The 20,980-nt window shown below is 30.6% G+C and overlaps 3 protein-coding genes across 3 annotated transcripts; all 3 read right to left on the minus strand.

Annotated features, from left to right (window-relative positions):
- Positions 1-1,153: 1,153 nt before the first annotated feature.
- LOC114408562 (GDSL esterase/lipase EXL3-like) lies at positions 1,154-2,574 on the minus strand. The gene is made up of 3 exons (XM_028371652.1): positions 2,332-2,574; positions 1,940-2,201; positions 1,154-1,455 (listed from the first exon to the last, which is right to left on the minus strand). The coding sequence occupies exons 1-3, from the start codon at positions 2,359-2,361 to the stop codon at positions 1,265-1,267; spliced, it is 483 nt and encodes a 160-aa protein (XP_028227453.1). The 5' UTR covers positions 2,362-2,574; the 3' UTR covers positions 1,154-1,264.
- A 7,795-nt stretch (positions 2,575-10,369) lies between these two features.
- Positions 10,370-16,088, minus strand: LOC114408560 (protein FREE1-like). The gene is made up of 10 exons (XM_028371650.1): positions 15,021-16,088; positions 13,563-13,649; positions 13,333-13,464; positions 12,273-12,404; positions 11,934-11,999; positions 11,735-11,845; positions 11,336-11,425; positions 11,189-11,219; positions 10,901-10,971; positions 10,370-10,796 (listed from the first exon to the last, which is right to left on the minus strand). The coding sequence occupies exons 1-10, from the start codon at positions 15,894-15,896 to the stop codon at positions 10,719-10,721; spliced, it is 1,674 nt and encodes a 557-aa protein (XP_028227451.1). The 5' UTR covers positions 15,897-16,088; the 3' UTR covers positions 10,370-10,718.
- Positions 16,089-18,187: 2,099 nt separating this feature from the next.
- Positions 18,188-20,691, minus strand: LOC114408565 (prostaglandin E synthase 2-like). The gene is made up of 6 exons (XM_028371653.1): positions 20,301-20,691; positions 20,069-20,203; positions 19,900-19,975; positions 19,627-19,721; positions 18,695-18,862; positions 18,188-18,596 (listed from the first exon to the last, which is right to left on the minus strand). The coding sequence occupies exons 1-6, from the start codon at positions 20,584-20,586 to the stop codon at positions 18,430-18,432; spliced, it is 927 nt and encodes a 308-aa protein (XP_028227454.1). The 5' UTR covers positions 20,587-20,691; the 3' UTR covers positions 18,188-18,429.
- Between the last annotated feature and the right edge of the window lie 289 nt (positions 20,692-20,980).

The raw sequence follows: 20,980 nt of genomic DNA on the forward strand, positions 1-20,980 counted from the left end.
AATAATCGTGTATGTCTAAAATTTAATATATCATGTAATTAAATTAATTGTTATTTCAATAATAAAGTATTATTATTTTTATATTTTTTATATTGTTTGGTAAAAATAATTAACTTGATAAGATTCTTGATTAAAATTAAAAATTTATTATCATAATAGAGATTATAAAAATAAAAAATAAGTCTATTATAATTTTAATTTAAATTGTTGAATTATTATGATAAGACATCAATAATTTAAATAGATCAATATATATGTAATGACTTTCATTGAACAAAGATTAATATGTCTCATTTATTAGATTGGGTATATAGATGATATATATGTGAATATCATTATCAAATTTACTCAATTAAAAATTTTCAATGATTAATATTACCTTAATTTGTCAATAGAAAATTCTCAATAAAAAATATAATAGTTTCTTTCAACATGATATTATCATAATAATAAATAAGTTATTTATTATATTTTAATTTTAGACTATTAATACCTTAGGGCACTAGTTGAATGAATATTGAATATGATTAAATACTTGGAAAATTAATGATTAATTAAGAAAAAAATTCATTAACTTAGTTTGATTTTTATGATATAATTAATACATTGGTCAATAAAATTATCAGACATTGATTATTTAACCCTCAGTTTCACTCTCGATCGAGCTGCAAAAAACTCTATTGGCATTACTTCAGTAATCGATCAGATACTCAATACTGACACACGGTGAATCAAATAACATTGTCCAATAATCACCAGCAACATTCAGACTATACTCAAGTACAATTAGTTCATTAATTGACTAACATGAGAAATCTAATAATTTGATTCTTGATATTGGGGGGACACTCCATATAAGAACTTGCTGTATCGTTATTTCCTTACCAAGATTGATGACAAAATTAGATCCACATACTATTTTAATTAAACTGTAAGTTAGGTGAGCTGAACCAAATTAAATTCGTTTAATGTGTTTACCTGCGAATATTTGGGCTTGTTTTTCTTTATCCTCTGTGTTTGGTCATCGTTATTTCCGTACTGCAAGATTGATGACAAAACTAGACATACTATTTTTTGAAATCCACCTGTGAAGAAATTAATTCATATGTAGTAACCTATTTTACTGGCTCTATTAGTGTAAAACTACTTCTATTTAATAGTATATTTAAATTAAAATCAATAATTAATTATTTGGTCTTGCAAGGAGAGTGCCAAACTCTACATTATTTAGAAGTTGACTGTAAAACTAAAACTAATAAGAAACTCAGAGGAACTGGTACAAATATTTTCGAAGAATAGGAGCTACGAGCTTTCTGTAAACATTTTCTGAAGGATGAAAACTATCCCAAAAAACGTAGTCTCCCACATCTGGACACGTGGGATGCAAAGGGTTGCATAGCACAGCGGCCTCTATTTTGCCCGTACCACAGCATCCTCTGTCTCCCACTTTAAATCCTGCAATTATAAAGGCATGGAAAAAAAAAATATAATTTCAGTTTTTTTTCTTCAGAATTTTGCATGCAAGCACTATCAAGTATCAAGGACAATAGACTCATTTATAAACAATTGGGTGTCACTTACTAATATTGACCTAGTAGTAAGAGACTTAAATATTTGTTATGAGATTTCAATTTTAAATTTTATTGTTGTCATTATAAAATTAAAAAAATTCAAGTGCCGGATAGAGTCGGTTATCTGTCACCATTAATCTATTATCTATGATCTATATATGGTTATGGAATCATTGTCTATTGTGAAATTAATGAGACATTTGGGGTCTAATTCCACACAAATCATTTTCTACTTCTCAATTTCTTTCCTCAACTCTCTCCTATGCCTGATACCTTAGAAACCAGCTAGTAACTTCTTGACAAATGATTTCTTAACAAATATATCGAATAAATACTAAGTTTGTAATAAAAGTGGAAGTTCAAATTACCATAATTTTGGTAATTTACAATGATATCAAGTAGAGGGTTGCAAACATCAAGGTTTACGTAAACCATCCTGGAATTAGGCACGTTCCGGTTAAGGGAAGCCAACTCATTTGCAAGTTTGTTGTTGAATAACTTGGCCGCGTCATTGTACTTTTCTGCACATTTTCTAACTATTCCTCCAAACAGTGTTCTCTGAAATGGCACACACCCAATTGGTGGAGCACTGAATACTCCTACCCTCCGAGCACCTAGTTGATATATTTCCTTTCAATTATAGTGACAAAGATTAATGTGTGTACATCGTAAGCCAATTAATTAATCAAAATAGCATATGCAGAAGGGATTTATGTGCATAACTTGAATAAACTTTAATTTGCTGAGAGAAATTAAATACCTTTAAGAAATTAGAAGCTGACCTAACCATTTGGTCAGTGTACGTAAGCACGAATATATATCATATTCTACTTCTCTAGCATGACTCAAAAACTATGTGTTGGAAATGTCGTTGCTGCCTTCCACCGCAAGAACAATATTATTTGGCTAGGATGAAGTTTGTTCTGTCCTCTCCAACGAGTCCTTTTAGCTTTCTTATGTATTCTTTGAACATGTCTATTTGACCGGACAACGATATAGATGACTGCTATTAAAATATTAACAAGTTACAATAATTAAGAGGAAAAAAAAGCGAACTATTTTTGTGTTATTAAACAAAATTTAATTAGGAGATGATAGAGAACAATGAATTTAAACTGAAAGTATCCCTACCGCTACTTTAGATGTGAGAGAATCGTATCGTATCCTGAACCGCCGGATGCAAAGCAAACACCAGTGACGAGATCGCTTGGTTGGAGATTTGCATCGAAATGTGATGGCAAAAGTTCCTTAATGCCCAATTTTTCAGCTGATCATATAATATAATAAGAAATTGTGTTACAATATATTCCTAATTAAGAATACGCAAAATTTCATTTTTTTTCCTTCCTTTTGTCTTTAATTTGGGATTTCATTTCCCAGTAAAATTATTCACAAATTTTATTTTTGTATTTAATCAAATCATACAATGTTGGTCCTATAACCCACAATTGTTGACTGTTACAAAGGAATGTTGACTGTCACGTGTTACATTCTTATTGGATGATGACTGTCATGTGTCATGTTCTGATTGGATGTCAACTCCATGAAAGATGAAATGCATTATTGTTTTCATTGACCAATCAGAATATGACACGTTACCGTCATCATCCAATAAGAACGTGACACATGATAATCAACATGACTTTGTAACAGTCAACGTCCAATTGTAGGTTAGGGGACCAACATTGCGTGATTTAATTTGATTAAATAGAAAAACAAAATTCGTGAATAATTTTATCGGAAGACAAAATCCAAAATTAAAAATAAAATGAGGGACCAAATTTACGATTTTACTTTAAGAATAAAACAAAAGAAAAGTATTCATGAACACCTACTAATATGCTATTAGACACCTACTAAGAAGGAGTTAAAAAATAAAAAATTATAAGTATTAATTATAAATATTATGATGCAATACGAAAGAAGACATGAAAAAATTATAAATATGTGTTAGATGTATGAAAAATATGAGTGTTGGCATATCATTATTCTAAAATAAATTATACATTAAGAAATTATGTTACAATATATTATTTAATGCCCAAGTCAGCCTAATTTATTAGAATCAAAATAGAAATATATTTAGAGTTATATTTTTTTAGGGAAGTTATATTATTTATATAACATTTTTATAATAATTTTTCTCCAGCCTAATATTTTTCTTTATCATACGTTGATTATCTTATTTTATAATTTTTTCTTTTATCTTTTTATATCTCTCTTTACTTTGTACAATATTTATGTACAAATACAAGTGATAATGATATACTATTTTTTTTTTGGGTGAAATGGTAATGATATACTATGATACTGTATAAGAAGAAAAAGCGATACAAGTAGTTATGTATTAATTATGTGTTTGTGATTTTAATTTGGAAAATTTTAAGGATTTGTGATTTTGAGGTATTTATATATAATTACTATAAAAATATTAAATACTACTAGTAGTAGTGTAGTACTCTACAGTACTAGTAAATTAAGCCAAATCGATCGTCTGTTGTAGCCAGGTCCAGACAGCAGGGTATGGGAGGTTCAGACATTCTGTAATTTTGGCAGGGGACACAGTTCTGATTGGCTGATTTCTCAGCCACTTGTCTCACCATATTTAGGATTGATATCGTTTCGATTTTTTAAATTGAAAAAATATATAAATATAATCAAATTTATGATAAGATAATAAAAGATAAAAATAAAGAAATAAAAATATTAATGAAGCGTTTAAAATAAAAAATAATTCAGTTATTATTATTCTTTTAAATTATTTTTTTCATATCTGAAAGGTAACTCAGGTAATAGTATATGATATTTTTATTTTTATTCTTTGGAAAAAAAATATAATATTTTATTTGACATATAATTAATCTTGTTTTATCATATTGGCTTATTATGAGATAAGACAGTATTTTCAATCGTGATTTTATATTCAAGTTGAAGTCAAATCATAGGCTTTAATATAACATGATATTCTGAATGCATGCATCATTTCATAATCTAATTTTTGAATAATTCATTTTATTTTAATTTATTCATAACCTTTAAGTAGGAACATTGTATCCACAATTTTGTGCTTTGACCTCATTTTCCCTCCCACCTACTAATTGAAAATATATTAATTTCATCATCTTTCCAACTGCTTGTGATATATTCCATTACCATAATGAAGTGAGTGGCTGTTTTTGTTTCGGCCAACGAAATGCCAGTGGGCCAAGTGATCGGAACAGAGACGTGTACATTCGTTGACAATTCTGTTGTTAACATCTAAGGTGTTTTGCTAACAAGTGCCTTAAATGGTTAAAAAATTAAAAGAATTTTTTAATTAAAAATTATAAAAATATTTTTATGTTTCTCAATAAAAAAAAATATTTCTCTTTTTTATAATTACTCAAATGAAGATCTTTAGCTTCTTGATAAAATCCCAAAAGAGATATATAAAGATTCAGTCCTTTAGATCAGATCAACTATAATATTAATTTTTGACCTACCATTTAGTCACACTTAAATTTATCATTTTACATCAAAAATATATTTTGTAAGAATTAAACTTAGCTTTTTAAAAAAAATTCAAGATGTGTTACTAAACTATATTCATTATATTTTTTTACTCTTTCAACCAGTAACCTTGATACCGGATAGCATTTGCCAAATCTAAATTGAATACTTTAGCTGAGGCTGTAGGTAACCATCATGTCAATTGAGTACAATGTTTTAAATGCAAATAGGTTCTAATTAGGGCATCATCACCGTGAAGGGACGGACCTGTTGCAAATGCATCCATCCACTTCGGCTTTTACCACTAAAAGAATAAGCAGTTTATTTAGATCAATTTATGACAGAATTACTTAACACAATTTCTTTTTGTTTATGGAAATCGAAAGAAGATATAAAAGTTCACAACTATTTAACTATTCTTTTCAACAAATTGAGTTAAACCTATTGGGATATAAATTATTTTTTTTATGAATGAGCCAACATCATATTAAAATTCTAAAGTCTGACTGTTTGGTGTCAGTCAACTGCATTAGGCCTGTTGTTGGCATTATATTTCTTACAACAATGTCATGTGAGGTAATGTCGAAAATCAGCCATGAAGGCACACAAACCCTGCAAAGAAGGAAAATGCATTAATCCTTTTCACCGTGAATATTGCATAATAAGTGATGATAGTAAATTACATGTTTTTTTCCAGATATTTAAAGAAATTATATGTGTTTCTTTTCTTTTTATAAAACTTACACATTCTTTCTTATTATTTAAGAAAATTACACATATTTTTTTCTTCTAAAATCTATACTATTTATTTAAATGTTGTTTAGATATTTAACAATAACAAGTTATATGTGTTAATAATTTGATTAAAAAATCAAAATATATTTTCCATCCTCATAAATATAAAAATATTTAGAATTTGTCATGGCAAAAAAATTATCTATTTTTTATACTCGCAAAATATAAATGTTACTTTTTGGCTTGAAGAGATTTAGATGTATTTGAACATGTGTGTATGTTGTTGTAGAATGTCATGTTTTTTCAAAATTTCTACATTGCTTATATGTATAATCAATATATAAATGTTGAAAAACTTAGACACTTTTTGTATAACCAATGCTGAAAAGTTGAAAAACCTTATACTTTTTACAATAACATATGTATGTTCAAATGCACCTAAATCTAGTTTAGAACATATAATTGATGTAGAAAATTTAAAAACTTGATATTTTTTATAACTACATATACTCAATTCTTGTTTTATATCAAAAAATAACATTTAAATTTTGCAAGAACAAAAAATAGACATTTTTTTTTTGCAATTATGAATTCCGAACATTTTCATATTTATGAAGACAATAAACATATTTTATTTTTTTTAATCAAAATTGTTAAAGCACATGACTTAATGCTTAGACAAAATTCAAGAGGCTAATTTGTGTAGTTTTTTTTTTTAAAAAAAAAAGACGTGTCATTTCCTTAAACTTCATAGAAAACATGTGTAAGTTTTTCAAAAGAAAGAGATACATGTGCAATTTTTTTAAACTTCAAGACATAATTATAAAAATTGGTCTGGTTCGGCCGATCAGAATAGTTCGACAGGGATCCAATGCTCTAGGCAATCTGATTAAGGTGAAGGACCAAAAATGCATTCAACCTGTTCCGGCCCGATCGGGTTTGCTCAAATTCAATGACTTGAACCGAGTTGGTCAAGTTTGACCAGTCGAGTTTTTTTTTTCAATTCTTAAATGATGTTAAATTGTTAATAGTTAATTATTAAATAACATATAATATGCTTCTATAATAGTTTTTTTTATCTTGATAATAATATATAATAACTAATTATTATTATATTGATCATGATATAATTCAATATTTTTGTGTTTTATATCTCTTCAAGAGACATGTGTATGGTCATTCAATAACTTTTATATTTAGTCGTGAAAAGTAAAAGTTTTCTTAGTAATTTAATAATAATACCCAACAAAATAATAGTAATTTATAGTAATAAATGGTTATATAATATTTTATAGTTTGATCATGACAATAAATTTAATTTTGGAGTATAAAACTATGAATTGATCACATTATGTTAGGTATATTTTAAATTTTTTTAATATATATATATATCAGGTCAACAAGATTAATAAGTGACTCATCGGTTGGACTTCTGACCTATGATCCAATGTATTGATCAGGTCAATAACCAGACCAATTTTAATAATACTATTTCAAGGAGACATGTGTAATTTACTCAAGTGATAATAATAATTTTTACTTTTTTTTTAGTCTAACATGCTATATAGCGTAGTAAAAAATTATGTTAAAATTTAATGTGTAACTCATTTAATAATGCATGTTGAGTTTGTATCAGAATCTTAGTTCAATCTATGCAAAATATACTTTAATCCAATTTAAGATTAGTCTCATAGTTGATCTAAATTATGAAAATTTGTGGAGATGCTTTAGGATAGAATTGGGGAGTCTAAAACCCTAGTTTGAGTGGTACCAAATTGAAAAAAAAAAAAAAAAAAAAAGGACTCGTGTTGAACATATGTAGAGAATTCGTTGACGTTAGAGCAGAAGTGGGCGTAAAATTTTAATCAATGTATTAATTTCATTTTATACCAATGTTTTTAACATTTTATAATAAATTGTAAAAAAAAGTAAATAAAATTTTAAATTAATATAAAATAATTGTCTTATACATACGAATTTACTAAATTAAAAATACTTTTTTTGATTTGGTTATAAAATCAATTTTTTTATACCAATTCTTACCGATTTTGGACGATATCTCAATCAATTTTTTTTTCTTTACCAATTTGTTTTTTTAGATTACTTAGTATCAGTCATTGGTCCGATGATCTAGTTTTTTTATTAGTTAATGTTTTTTGACGGGACTATTTAATAGTATAGTCAGCAACAAAAAATAGTACTGAATTTTTAGGATAATAGGTGATATTAATTTGATGTCAAAAAACAAAACTATGAAAATAGTTGATAAAAATACTTATTATTTGATAATTAAAATTTGAATAATTACTATATATGATATTAACATTTCACAATGAGAAATCATTAGATTTTTATAAAAAAAAATTCTCTCTAAATAATTATTTGGTCACGCAAGGTGGTTAAATATGAATTTGAGTATCTACGTTGGAAACTGAGACCCTCACTTTCCTACTTTGATTTAACTTGTTTTTATAATATATTTTTTGCTATTTGCATCACATGATCTTTACACACAAATTATGAGAGTGAGATTGATTTTTCAAGATCTTTTTTTATTTTTTTCAATTTTAAATTATTATTATAAAAAATTTATTACCTTTAAGTTAAATTTTAAAAAATATCATGTTTTATTTTAAATTATAACAATTGCTATAGTTTCTAAATTTAAAGTAAACTGTATTAATTATTACTATTATGAGTATGCTATTATTTTTAAATTTAAATAAAATTCATTTTAAGTTCTAACAAATATTGTTGGGTTTAAAATATCATTGTTATTATCATACTAATATCTTCAAGCAATTTTATATTAATTTTATTTATCAAAAAATACAATAAAGTAATTTAATTTATATAACTAAATGATTGTATACACAAAGTATTTACCCTTGCATTTGCAGAGGATAAATTGCTAGTAAGAAATAAAATAATATTATTGGTTTTATATTTTTACTCTTCTCACTTTTTAATGAAAAATTCTTAATATTCATTCAACTAAGTGATTGAAGATATAAACTAAAATTAAAATTGAATTATTCAACTAGTATTTGAGTTTAATTTTTTACGTAAATAATTTTTTTGTTAAACTTTAGTTACTTTTCGACTAAATTCTAAATTAATCAAAATCTTGTTAACCAAAGGATTAAGACAAAATAGGAATTCTAAACATTCATTCTTTTCTATTTTTCTGAATGTACTTTATTTTAATATACATTTTATACATTATTCCCGCAACTACATAAAAAAAAAAAAACCCTTTTTCTCAGCAATCTCAAACATCACTCTTATTACAGCAATCTCAGACATCACCTTTTTATCTTTCTTTATACTATTTAATTTCCTTAACTATTTATTTCTTTCAACTTTCAATGTTTCTCTTCAATCTTTATTTTTAAATTAACTTTCAATATTTTTTAAATGATCAACAATTAAAAAACAATTTAGATTATTTATTATATATTCAGAATATATTTTATACATTTAAATGAATTTATTTATTATAAATTTTAATTATATAAAATAAAAACATGGGCAAAACCCATTGTAAGATAGCATGCTTCAAAAGAGTAAATTAAGACACTCGAAACTTAAGATATTTGAAAACAATATTTTTTATTGTTTCAAAAGTCAAGACTAGATCAATCGATTCAACTGATTCAACCAAAAACTAGTTTGGTGATCGATTCAAATATTCCAAACCACCAAAACATTTCAGAATGGTGAGAACATGTAAGAAACAGTTCGAACCGGTAAAAGTCCATGTTAAACCTGTGTAAATAACCAATTTTAAAGATAAATAGAAATACATATTTAAATTATATTTTTTTAGTATTTAATTACTTAATATATTAAAAAATATAAAATATGTTCAACAATGATTAGACCACTGAACCTTAAACAAATTCACATTAATGCCTTCAAAACATTGATTAGCAAAATCCTAAGTGCAAAGATAGGAAGATTCTTTTAAATTTATTAAAAATCTTAAGTTGAAAATGTTGAAATCCCATGTTTGCTATAAATATTTTTAAAAAAACTTAAGAATCTAACATTCCCAATGAATCATTTTTTAAACAAATTTCCTACTAAAACTTTTTCCACAACAGATGGAAAAATAAGATCCCCTTGAAAGGGGAAAGTTTTTCATTATTATTATTATGTCTCCCATTCCCAAAAATTATTTTACACATACCAAACATATTTATGACATTTCCAAAAAAAAAAACAGTAGAAATTCCCAAAAAGACTACCCATAATTTCTCAAAAGGTAAAGCTTTTATTAAAAATCCGCACGACTCTCGGTAACAAGTAAAAGACTACCCATACTTGCGCCTTTTAACTCCTCGATTTACTTCCTCCTAATCCTTCACCCAAAATTCCAAATATACCCCAACTATTTACCCCCATGTTAAATGTTTTGTTATTCCACTTAATCTAAGATATAAAAGATAAAGTTGAAAAAACCAGAAATTCGGCTATACATTATAAAACATGACGTATGAGTGATCAAAATAATTGTAGACCAAGTTGATCTTCCGAATTTTAGACGTTACTAAATCTCTAGCAAAGCAGTATACTCAAAGCTGAACTATCGAATCGTCTTATACCAGAACGAATTCACCATAGCTATACATGTATATATATGTGTGTTCAGCGTCTATTTTATACAAGCGGACAAACGAATTTAAGTGAAACGTGAACAACTAACAAAGCACACCAAGCTTTAATCAGAAAAAGAAGAAAATAATAAAAAGACGCATGCAAGGTAAAACTAGGACATGAAACAAGCCCAAAGATAATGGTAAAAGGAAGGCAAATCCCAATCATTGATAATGAATGCGCAAGAGATAGATCAGTAAAACAAATGCATTTTAAACTTATGAAACACGTAGACACCGCTTCCGTATTCATGTTTATCTGAACTCAATGAGCGCTCACAAGAAATGGGTGCTGGCAAACTCCACACTCAATTGTCTCTGAACCCGAGCTAGGCACCTGAACCTGCAATAATACCAAAACAAAAAGCACCACACGAAGATGATGATTATGATGCTGTAATGATGCGTCTATGAGAAAAGAGGGGGCAATTGTCACTAGATCCAAACCTGCAGATGGACAGTGCAAATGGGACATGCAACTTCCTTCATCCGTCTTGCAGATCCATCAGACTTGGAACCTACAAACCACACCACCACTTAACTGAGCCGCAGAGATAAATTTCAAAATCTAACAAAATAAAATAAAATCCAACCATCTCAACTAAATTATCTATACAACAGATTGCTTGAAACCTGCTTCCTTTAAGAAATTGTGAATAAAAAAATTCAAAATCTATATAGTAATTTTACAATTCGCCAATTCAAACTCTCAAAATTGAACTCAGAATGCATTACCTGATGTCTTTCGATTTCTCTCCAGCTCCTCCTGCCAAGACATTCACCACCATGAAAAAGATTACCCAAGTAACTAAAAGAATTATAGCTTTCCATGGGTGACAAAAACAACACAGAAACAAACGGTTTAATGTCCCAATCAGTTACCTGAAGTTTCCTTGCAAGATCCTCATGACTCTGCAATGCAGGTTTACTTGATGACTCTTTTGCACTAGTCAGCCGCTGAGACACTTCCGCCTATACAGCAATGGAACTATAAGAAACTTAACAACATTGCTTCTTCAGTTTTTAACTGTTCAGGCCGCAGTAATTCAATTGAAAATAAGAGAATAACAGAAAAGGAGCATGGTATGCCCATTTTCATTATATCAAATGTGATTGACTGAAAAGCAGACAAATATTACACATACCATGCACCGGTCATTTAATAATTAATAGCACTACAAACTCAGCAGATACAACAGCAAAAGCATATTCCAAAACAGTGTCCCTATTTTCATTATATCAAATGTGATTGACTGAAAAGCAGACAAATATTACACATACCATGCACCGGTCACAAACTCGTACAGGCTGAGCATTCTCATCAGCAGTCAGAGCAATTCTACCATATGTACATTTGTCACAGAAAATATCACCACAGTTCCTACAGTGATGCTGTTAGAAGCACAGAGGATCATGACATTAGCAACAAAGAACACAAAACAGAAAACATTAGTTGAGGAAGGAAAGCACGGAGACCAACCCTGCGAACAAAAGCCCCAAAATCAGTACCACATGCTGTACATTTTGAGACGGCTTCATCTGGTACCTATACAAAAATAGAACCTGGTAAGATTGGTCAATTAATTTTCATTAAAATCAAGTCACATTCAGAAACTTTGCAAGTGTTAAACGGAGTGAAAACCACTAACATTTGAAAATAAAGTAAAAAATAGTACTAATTGAACCAAAAAACAAGTTCCAACAATCACAAACCTCTACCAGAAAATAGCTGGAACTTGGAAACATTTATTCTAAAAACCAAAGGATCCTATTTTTGAGACAGGAAGAAACCAAAAAAAAGATTGCATCTAATGTTTACCCAATGATCCTTCTCTTCATTGGCAGGTTTAATAAGATTCATCCAATCACCAAAACCTTTCTTTCTTTCTGTAGGCTGTTCATTTGGTTTCACTGCTTCAGCAGGCCACCTGCTTCCACCCATTTCCTTGAACTACATTAAGAAAAAGAAAATAAGGGTAATTAAGACATATATAACATATAATCCCAATATTTAAAACAATTTAGTTGTTGATAAGTAGCCAAAGACCCCAAGAAAAAGCAAGACAACAAGCTATTTAACTAGAAAACCTGTGCAGAATTTAATAATTGCAAGAGACATTACAGAAACTATAACTGCTTTTAAGGAATATGAACCAGAGTAATAATTATCAGAATCCCAAATAGTGGCACAAAGCAGCAGACCCCAAGTTAAAAGAGAACAGATTACTAGGATGGGCAATTTCCAAGTTTGCCCCCAATAAAACCATAAAAAAACACCGGTTTCAGGGACAAAATTGAACTTAACATGTCACCTGCATAGCACCTGTGATGTTCATGATTGGCCACAAGGCACCACTGTAGCTAAGATGGCCATGATGGCATTGCACTACTACCACTAATGTGCACAATTAACTATGCTAGAGTAATTAAACATTATATTACATATTAGTGTAGCGATTCGGGGTGCTGACTGGGGGATGAAAAGTGTGGTAACTGCTAAGATTTAGGAAGGGATATAACCGGGCAATCTTGAAACTGCCTGAGCCATCTGTATTTTTCTATTCTTGACTTCTTGTTCATCTATTTTCACATATTATTAGCGCAACTTTTACTGTCATTTTTCTGACATATTATTGAGCAGATATAATCCAGCTTGTTATTTGCTTTCCTTTACTTTTGGACCTCTGGTCTTGTTATCTATTACATGGTAACTCAAACTGGGAAAGCAACTTTAAAACAAAATCTTGTCCCATGGTGACGTTAAAAATACAGAGCCAGTATCTTCCGCCAATTTTTCGGAAAGCATTTATCATCTTAGCCTAAGTTATCATAAAAAACCTGAACAATTGTTATAACAGAAAGTTGAAATATCTGAATACCTGTATGGTTGCAGCAGTCACTATATCCAAAAGTGTGTTAGTAGTGTAACTATTAGATTGCAATCTGATCCGTCTTGGCTCAATGTCAACAGGGCTCTTTGACCAAAATGCAAAGGTAGATGAATCGATTCTCTGCATGATTCAATTAGCAAAACATTACATTGAGATTGACTAGGAAAATTAATTTGATGGATGCAGTGAAGTTTTCTGAAGGAAATCAAGAAGCTCACATCACATCTTGTTATGTTCTCAAGAGGATAAATTCTCAATGTCCGGCTGGTATTTGGATCCAGCATGCGAATTCCATCCAAACCAATCTGAGCAGACAAAGGTTAACAGAGTTCAGATCAGCAGCAATAAGATAATGTGACCAACATATTTTAGAAGCAAAAATAAGATCAGGAATTTTCTATGAAAGCCCAAGTCTCTAATAAAATTTGCAGCAAAAGTTAGTAATAAAAGAGCAGTATATGAACAATAAGTAAGGCAAAGATTTGTTGGTTTCTTTATACTAACATGTGTGTCTTACAATGAAAGAATAGAATAATCTTAGACACACACAGAGAGAGAGAGAGAGCATATCATATTCAAATTAACAGGAGAGTAATCTGTTAGGCTGAGTAAGTGAATATATATTAGCAAACCCGTCTGGACTGAAATTACTACTACTTTGGATCAAAGTCATAAACCAGATCCTTTGTTAACCTACTTATACAAAAGAAGCACCCCTAGCCATGCAATTGGTATCCAATATCCTCACAGCGAGGAACCACGCACATGTCAAAATAATTGCCGTACCCACTTCAAACACATAACCATCTAAAAATATGATATAGATACTTTGGATACTCTCAAGTCTTAACTAATTAACTACATTTTGCAATTATTTATTTTTTGAACTTCCATACAAAATATAAACGAAAACACCATAAGAATTAGATAAACTGTAGTATTTTTTATGAATTTAATGGCTATGCATTGATAGAGTAAAATAATTTTACACTGTCATTCAATCACAAATCACCATTTGTATGACTTTTAAGGCAGTTATTGTAAATGTCCACAAATTTACCATATAAGGTGATTTATGATTGGAAGACTATGTAAAATTATTTTGAAATGCCAGTACATAGTCTTTTTTCTCATTTTTATTAACTAAAGCTAAATTTCAAAACATTGAAGCTTTCTTGTAATTAAAAATTTGTGCAAATATGTTATGCACTCCCCTAGTTCCTAGCTTGACTATAATTATTTCAATAACAGCACAAAGGAAACAACTTAGTTAGCGTGTTTGGTTTCACATCCCAAATGTCATTTTTTCAATTTGTTAGCATGTTTGGTTCCACATCCCAGATGAGATTCTTCACGTATACCAAGAAGCTAGTAGCTAAAGCTTCCACATCCTAGACATAATTTTTTACTTCTCAATGAGCTAGTAGCTAAAGCTTCCACATCCTAGACATAATTTTTTACTTCTCAATGAATTTCCAAATGTTCCGTTTGAGTCCATTACAGTTTTCAATGCACGTTGACCGTGAATCCTAGCCTCTCATTCATTGGATTCAATCCGATGAACAAGCGCTAATATTAAAGCCTAGACTAACTTTCGGGCAACAGCTGAATGCAATCCTCTTCATTATAAAACAAACAAACATAACAATTGGTTCTAAATGCAATCCTCTTCATACCTGACAGAGAACATCCATGGTGCTCTGACCCCCACTTTCTGCCAACAGCTTGACACGAAACTTTTGCACGCCACCACCTTTGACGTCTTCTTGTGTATCAGCCTTGGGCACCGCTTTCACAATCTTACCCCCCACAGAAGATTCCTTCTGCGAGGGGAAACTGATGGACCTCCCGTAATCATCAAACGCCGCCCAAGTCGACGATTTTGGCGCCGTGCCACGCGCCCCATAGGGTTCCACCTTGCCCCCTTCATAAGCATACACCCCATCTCCGTATCCATCATCAGCGACACCGTCATATCTCGAAGCACCACCAACGCTCTTCCCGTAAAAATCCGATCCCAAATCGGAATGGCTCCGAGTAAATCCAGAGCAGTATCTGTCGTCAAAATAGCCTCCACCATGATCGGGCCTCACCGGAGCGTCGTATGCAGGTTCGTACGTCGGAATCGGAGGAACGGAGGAGACTCCAGTGTAGCTGTAGGGAGCAGAGTTGTATACTGAGGGAGTGGAATTGGTGTTGGGAGGGGCGTAATTGGGAGGCGTTTGATGGTGATCATAGGGTGGGAAATAGGGTTGTTGTGGTTGCGGTTGTTGGTAGGGAGGGTTAGAATCGAAGGGAGGATTGAAAGGAGGGGGTAAATTAGGGTTGGAGGAAGAGGGAGGGAAGGAAGGAGCAGTGGGTGGAATAGGATCGGGATTTTGAGGGTAGGAAGAAGGGTAAGGGGTGTAATCGGAAGGAGCGTAATTGGGGGTGAAGGGAGGTGCAGAAGCGTAGGGGTTGTTTGGGTGTGGATCGGGATTGGGATTGGGGTTTTGGAGATGAGGGAATTGATAATATGGAGATGGAGCGGAGGTGTAGTCTCCTTGCTGCATGGCTGATTGGGATTAGGGTTCTTGAGGAATGGAAGGAAGAGGATGAAGATTGATGTGCAAGTGGTTTGGGGGTGTAATTCGTGGAAGACGGAGGTTCTAGAAGTAACTTGGGTGCTGCGCAATGTCGTTGAGACTGCAGGCCAAGGAGAAACAAATACGGTAATTGCAACAGAACACGCTTTTTATTGGCTCCACGGGCTTCGATACTGAGTTGAATTTCATTACTTCAGTTGCTATTTGCTCAATATTTCTTTTATCTTTATTTATGATTAGGTTTTAGGCATTTAAAATTTAATTTAATTTTTGCATTTAATATTTCACTGTTATAGATTACAATATATAACTTATTGTACAAAAAATTATATAACTTAAAAGGTAAGATTTTAATCTTCTTTATTTTATCTATGATTATTTTTACACATTACTGTTTTCTCTCTTTTATTTGTGAAATACTAATATATTTCACACATTATTTTTACAAAAAAAAAAAATCTCTCACTTATTTCAAATTACCTTTTTTATCTTATTTATATATTTGATTTTTTAATTATCTATTTCTTTTGATGTACCGTCCTTTATCTCTATTTCTTAATTAAATTTCAATAATTTTATTTAAAAACAGTTAATAGTTAAAAATGACCTTATATTATAATTAAATTTTATAATAAATATAAAAATTATATTTTGAATTTATAATTAACAAATTAAGTTATTTATAAGGTTATTTTTAAATATTGATCATTCTTTAAAAAAATCACTGGAATTTAATTTAAAGGTAGAAATAAAGGAGGGTAAATTAAAAAAACATTTAGGAAGATAAGTATATAAATAAAAATAAAAGATGAATAATTTGAAATGCTTAAAAAAGATATTTGTCAATCATACTTAGATGAGTAATATGCCAAATACACCCATTAATAAATGACTCTTAATTTAACCTATCAAACAAATAAATGAGTATATATAATCTATTCATCATGAATAAATATAGAGTAAAAAATAAAAAAATGAATTAATATTAGCTTAAATATTTTTTAATCTCGATAAAACAAACATGTTTTTTATTTTGATCCCTAACATATTATCTTTAACTTATATATTAGAATGTTAATTATCTATAAAGCCAACACATTATCTACAACGTATAATTATCTAGTTGTTTTTGTCTCTAAACTATTGTTTATCTTTCTAACATTATCTACATGCTACTAGCTACTATCTATACACCAAAAATTATCGACAATGATTATAACAATTCCAACAAACAAGAATCTCGTTCCACTCCTATAAATACCACATTAACTTGAGTTTACGTTTACGCATTTGAGTTTTTTGTTTTGCATGTTTTCCCTCTTGTTCTCTTAACAAAGATCACTCTCGATCGACATAAAGTTCGAGAACCCACCTTAACCATGTCCACCCTAACATATGTGAGTTCTGGATTTTAATAAGTACAATCATGTAAATATTTATTTTTGGCTTTAATTCCTCCAAAATCACTATTAATTTCAATGTATATTTTTTGGGTGAAGAGAGAAATTAAAATCACTTATTTTGCCCATTCCATTGACCTGTATATTAAAATAAAGACATTTAGCTTACCTATTTCAAAAAAATTACAATTTTGATTTAATACTCAATTTTGTCAACCGATAAATTTTTGGGTCTTGATTATTTTTCACCAATTCACTATTTAACATATTTATATGTAATTTCTCATACACATGACATTAATGAAAAATATCTATTGACAACTAAAAGGTAATAATGGTTATGTTTAAATATTTATAAAGATAAAAATCAGAGAAAAATAATAAGGATATTTTTAAAGAAAGGTATTAGCACTTTCCTTTTCAATGTTAACCTATTATAGATTTGTAAGTTATGATGTTTCCCTTTTCTTTTTGGCAAAGGAATATCATAAATACAAATATAGAAAAACTCATAATTACCCGTCAAATTCACGAAATCATAGACTAGTTCCTATTGAAACAATTTTTTCTAGGCCATACAGATACAACTGCTCCAAGACAAGCTTATCCAAAGGATAGTTGTATCCTATACTGATCGAATGTCACACGTTATATCTTATTATATGTGCTAGTCTCTCAAGAGGCATCCCTGATCCTTCTGTATCTGTGTGTATTTCTTCTCTCTCTCCCCCCCTAAGAAAACTCGAGTGTGAATTATCATTCCAGATTTCATATATGAATCAGCAAGACCCTTACTCCCTAAGCTAGTCTTTCAGAAAATGTCAATTTTTGCTGTCCAACAATATCATAATGAAACAATTTGAAAAGAAGAGATTTTTGTGCTTGTCCCAGAGTGAGCTAAACTCTTTTATTGAATACATACCCGGATTTACCAGAACAGTATGTGATCACAAATCACCACTATAGCCACAAGATAAATTACAAGTGCAAAGCATTTAAAGCTTACTAAGACTCACCAAACTTAGTAGAATAAAAGTCATTTCTTTCACCCATATAGCATTACCTAACCAATTCATATGTTGAAACTCACTATAGTTTTTCTAGCTCTGCTCACTCACCCTAGAAGACTGTCCTACCACACGATCCATCTGAGAAAACCATTTCCCAATCCGGGTGTGCTCTAGCATATCTCTACCTGACTTGAGATGGCGGATGGGTCTAAGAACACCAAACACAGCAAGATCTGCTAAATTAGGATCCAACCCACCTGCCAAAATCAAGAATATAAGCACTTGTGAGTCCTCATGGTAACATACATACCCAGCATTTTTTTAATCATATGTGACTTATGTTAGTTGAACCTACCAAGAAATTTTCGGCCCTTCAAAGCATCAACCCATTGTTCGGCAGCTCCATACAGTGCTGCACGCTCATCAGTGATGTTGTGTTTCTTCTTCAATTTCTTTGACACAAAATACATAGCTGCAGCCCCACCATACTTTGCCACTAATCTCTCAGAAAAACTGAAATTTCCTGGATGTAGAGGGAAACAGCTAAAATTGTTTACACACTATAACATGCTAGACTTCAGGATAAAAATCCGAAAAGGTTAAAAAGGATAGATAAGGAAGGTAACAAACAGTGAAAGGGAATGATTAAAATTAATTATTGCCTAACAAAAGACATACAACTAATGTAGATTTTAACAGTTAAATTAAGGCCTCCTCTATCTTCCTCCTTTGGAATGTCTTCAATTTCAAGATGTGGTGGTATAATTGTATAAGGTTTACTTAAATTTGAAGAAGCAAAACAGTTTGATGAATCAAGAGGTCTATTTTGCGTTATGCATCAACAGGGACAGGTTAGTATCCATCCGTGCATATTCTAGGGTCACTAAAGAATAATCAACTTTGCATTAAGTAACTGAAAATAACAAAGAATTTTCTCCATATTAAGAAAATGACAGGAAAACACTGATTTCAAGCTCGAGAGGATAAGTGCAGCGGGCATTGTGGGGAACAATTGGATTGGTCAAATGACCAACTTTTTATGTAACTTTTCTCTGGATCAGACTACATAGGAGAAAACGAAATATGCTTCAAAGAGTTACAAAATTGTACAAGGTCAGCCAGAAAACACATAACCAGCTTTTAATTCATCTATTAGTTGCAACCTACAATAAAGAAAACAGTATACTTTTTTGCTTATACGTTAAATATTAAATGATCTTTTTGTTTTTTTGGAAGTAAAAAAATAAAATGAGAGTTTACAAGATTGAAACTGAGTGAAAACCATACCTTGGGTGGTGATGTAATCAAATGATTCAAGAGCTTCAGGAACATTCCGATATATATTCGGTGACAAGACATGCACCAAGTGATTATCCACCCACCTATACAACATGTCACAGCATAATGTTCATACATGGAAGCAGTTGGTTATAGCTACACAAACTCCTCATAATGGCATCAGAGGTGTAAGTATGCGTTACTAAAGAAGAGAGATAACTGTATGCAACCAAGTAGTTATCCAGAAAAGAAATAATCAGAGAAAAATAATAAGCAACATACTGTCGCCACTTCTTCTCTTCTTCAGCATTTAGGTCATAATCTGGATGTATCCTTTTGATCAACTTATCAATTATGTCTGCCAAAAACAGCGTTTGTTTTGGCTAAGAACACGATTAAGAATTCAAAATATTGTATAGAGCACGGCAGAAATGGAAAGAATAATGAGAACCTGAAGAGTCAACAATTTGTTCACCATCAACGGTGAGGATAGGCACCTTCTTGTAGTCGGACCATTTGATCTCCTTCTTGTTTATGGGATTCACCTCAACCACTTTGAATGGAATATCATAATAGTCCAGAAACGCTGCAAGAAATTAGGAGATTCAATTTTGTTGAAGATAAAAATTGAAACACGTAATCATCAAAGAAATGTTAGAATAGAAAAAAGGGAAATTATTCACCTGCAACCTTGTTGCAGAATGGACAGGCCTGGTACTGAAAGAGGACAAGTTCCTTGGGTTTGAAGGCCTTGGTCTGAGCGTCTTGGGCAAGAGACGTGGCAGCAGCAGAAGCAGAAAGGTATCTAAACCCAGTAACAGAAACAGAAGGATTTGGATTTGATGGGGTTAAGCAGCCATGGGGAGCCATTCGATCTCGATGAAGGGTGGCACCAACACCGTACACGGCGGTGTTGGAATTGCTTCTTAGGGCTCTGCCTACAAATACTGCTCTCTTCACCCCTCTCATCTTCTTCTACCCAATTCACCGTCACACAACCCTTTGACAACCACAACAGGATATAACTTGAGGGTTTAGGGTTTTGCTTCTTCTTTTTCAACAACAATAAATAAATGAAGGCTCTTTTTCAGAATATTTTCTCACCCTATTTTATCCTTCAGAAAAGTGCCAAAAATCTTTTTAATACAGAATTCTGTTGTATTCCTTAAAATTTATTAAAAAGTATAAAATCGTGATCGGTGTTCATTAAATATGAAACGAGTATAAAAAAGTTTTATAATTTTTAAATTCTAACCAATTTTAACTAATAATTAAATATATTAAAAATACATGTCAGAAATTGTGTTGAAAACATTTCTTTTTATATCATTCTTTTAATATATTGTTAGTTTAATTCTTCATG

This window comes from Glycine soja, chromosome 4 (genome assembly GCF_004193775.1).
Source record: "Glycine soja cultivar W05 chromosome 4, ASM419377v2, whole genome shotgun sequence".
Lineage (NCBI taxonomy): Eukaryota > Viridiplantae > Streptophyta > Magnoliopsida > Fabales > Fabaceae > Glycine > Glycine soja.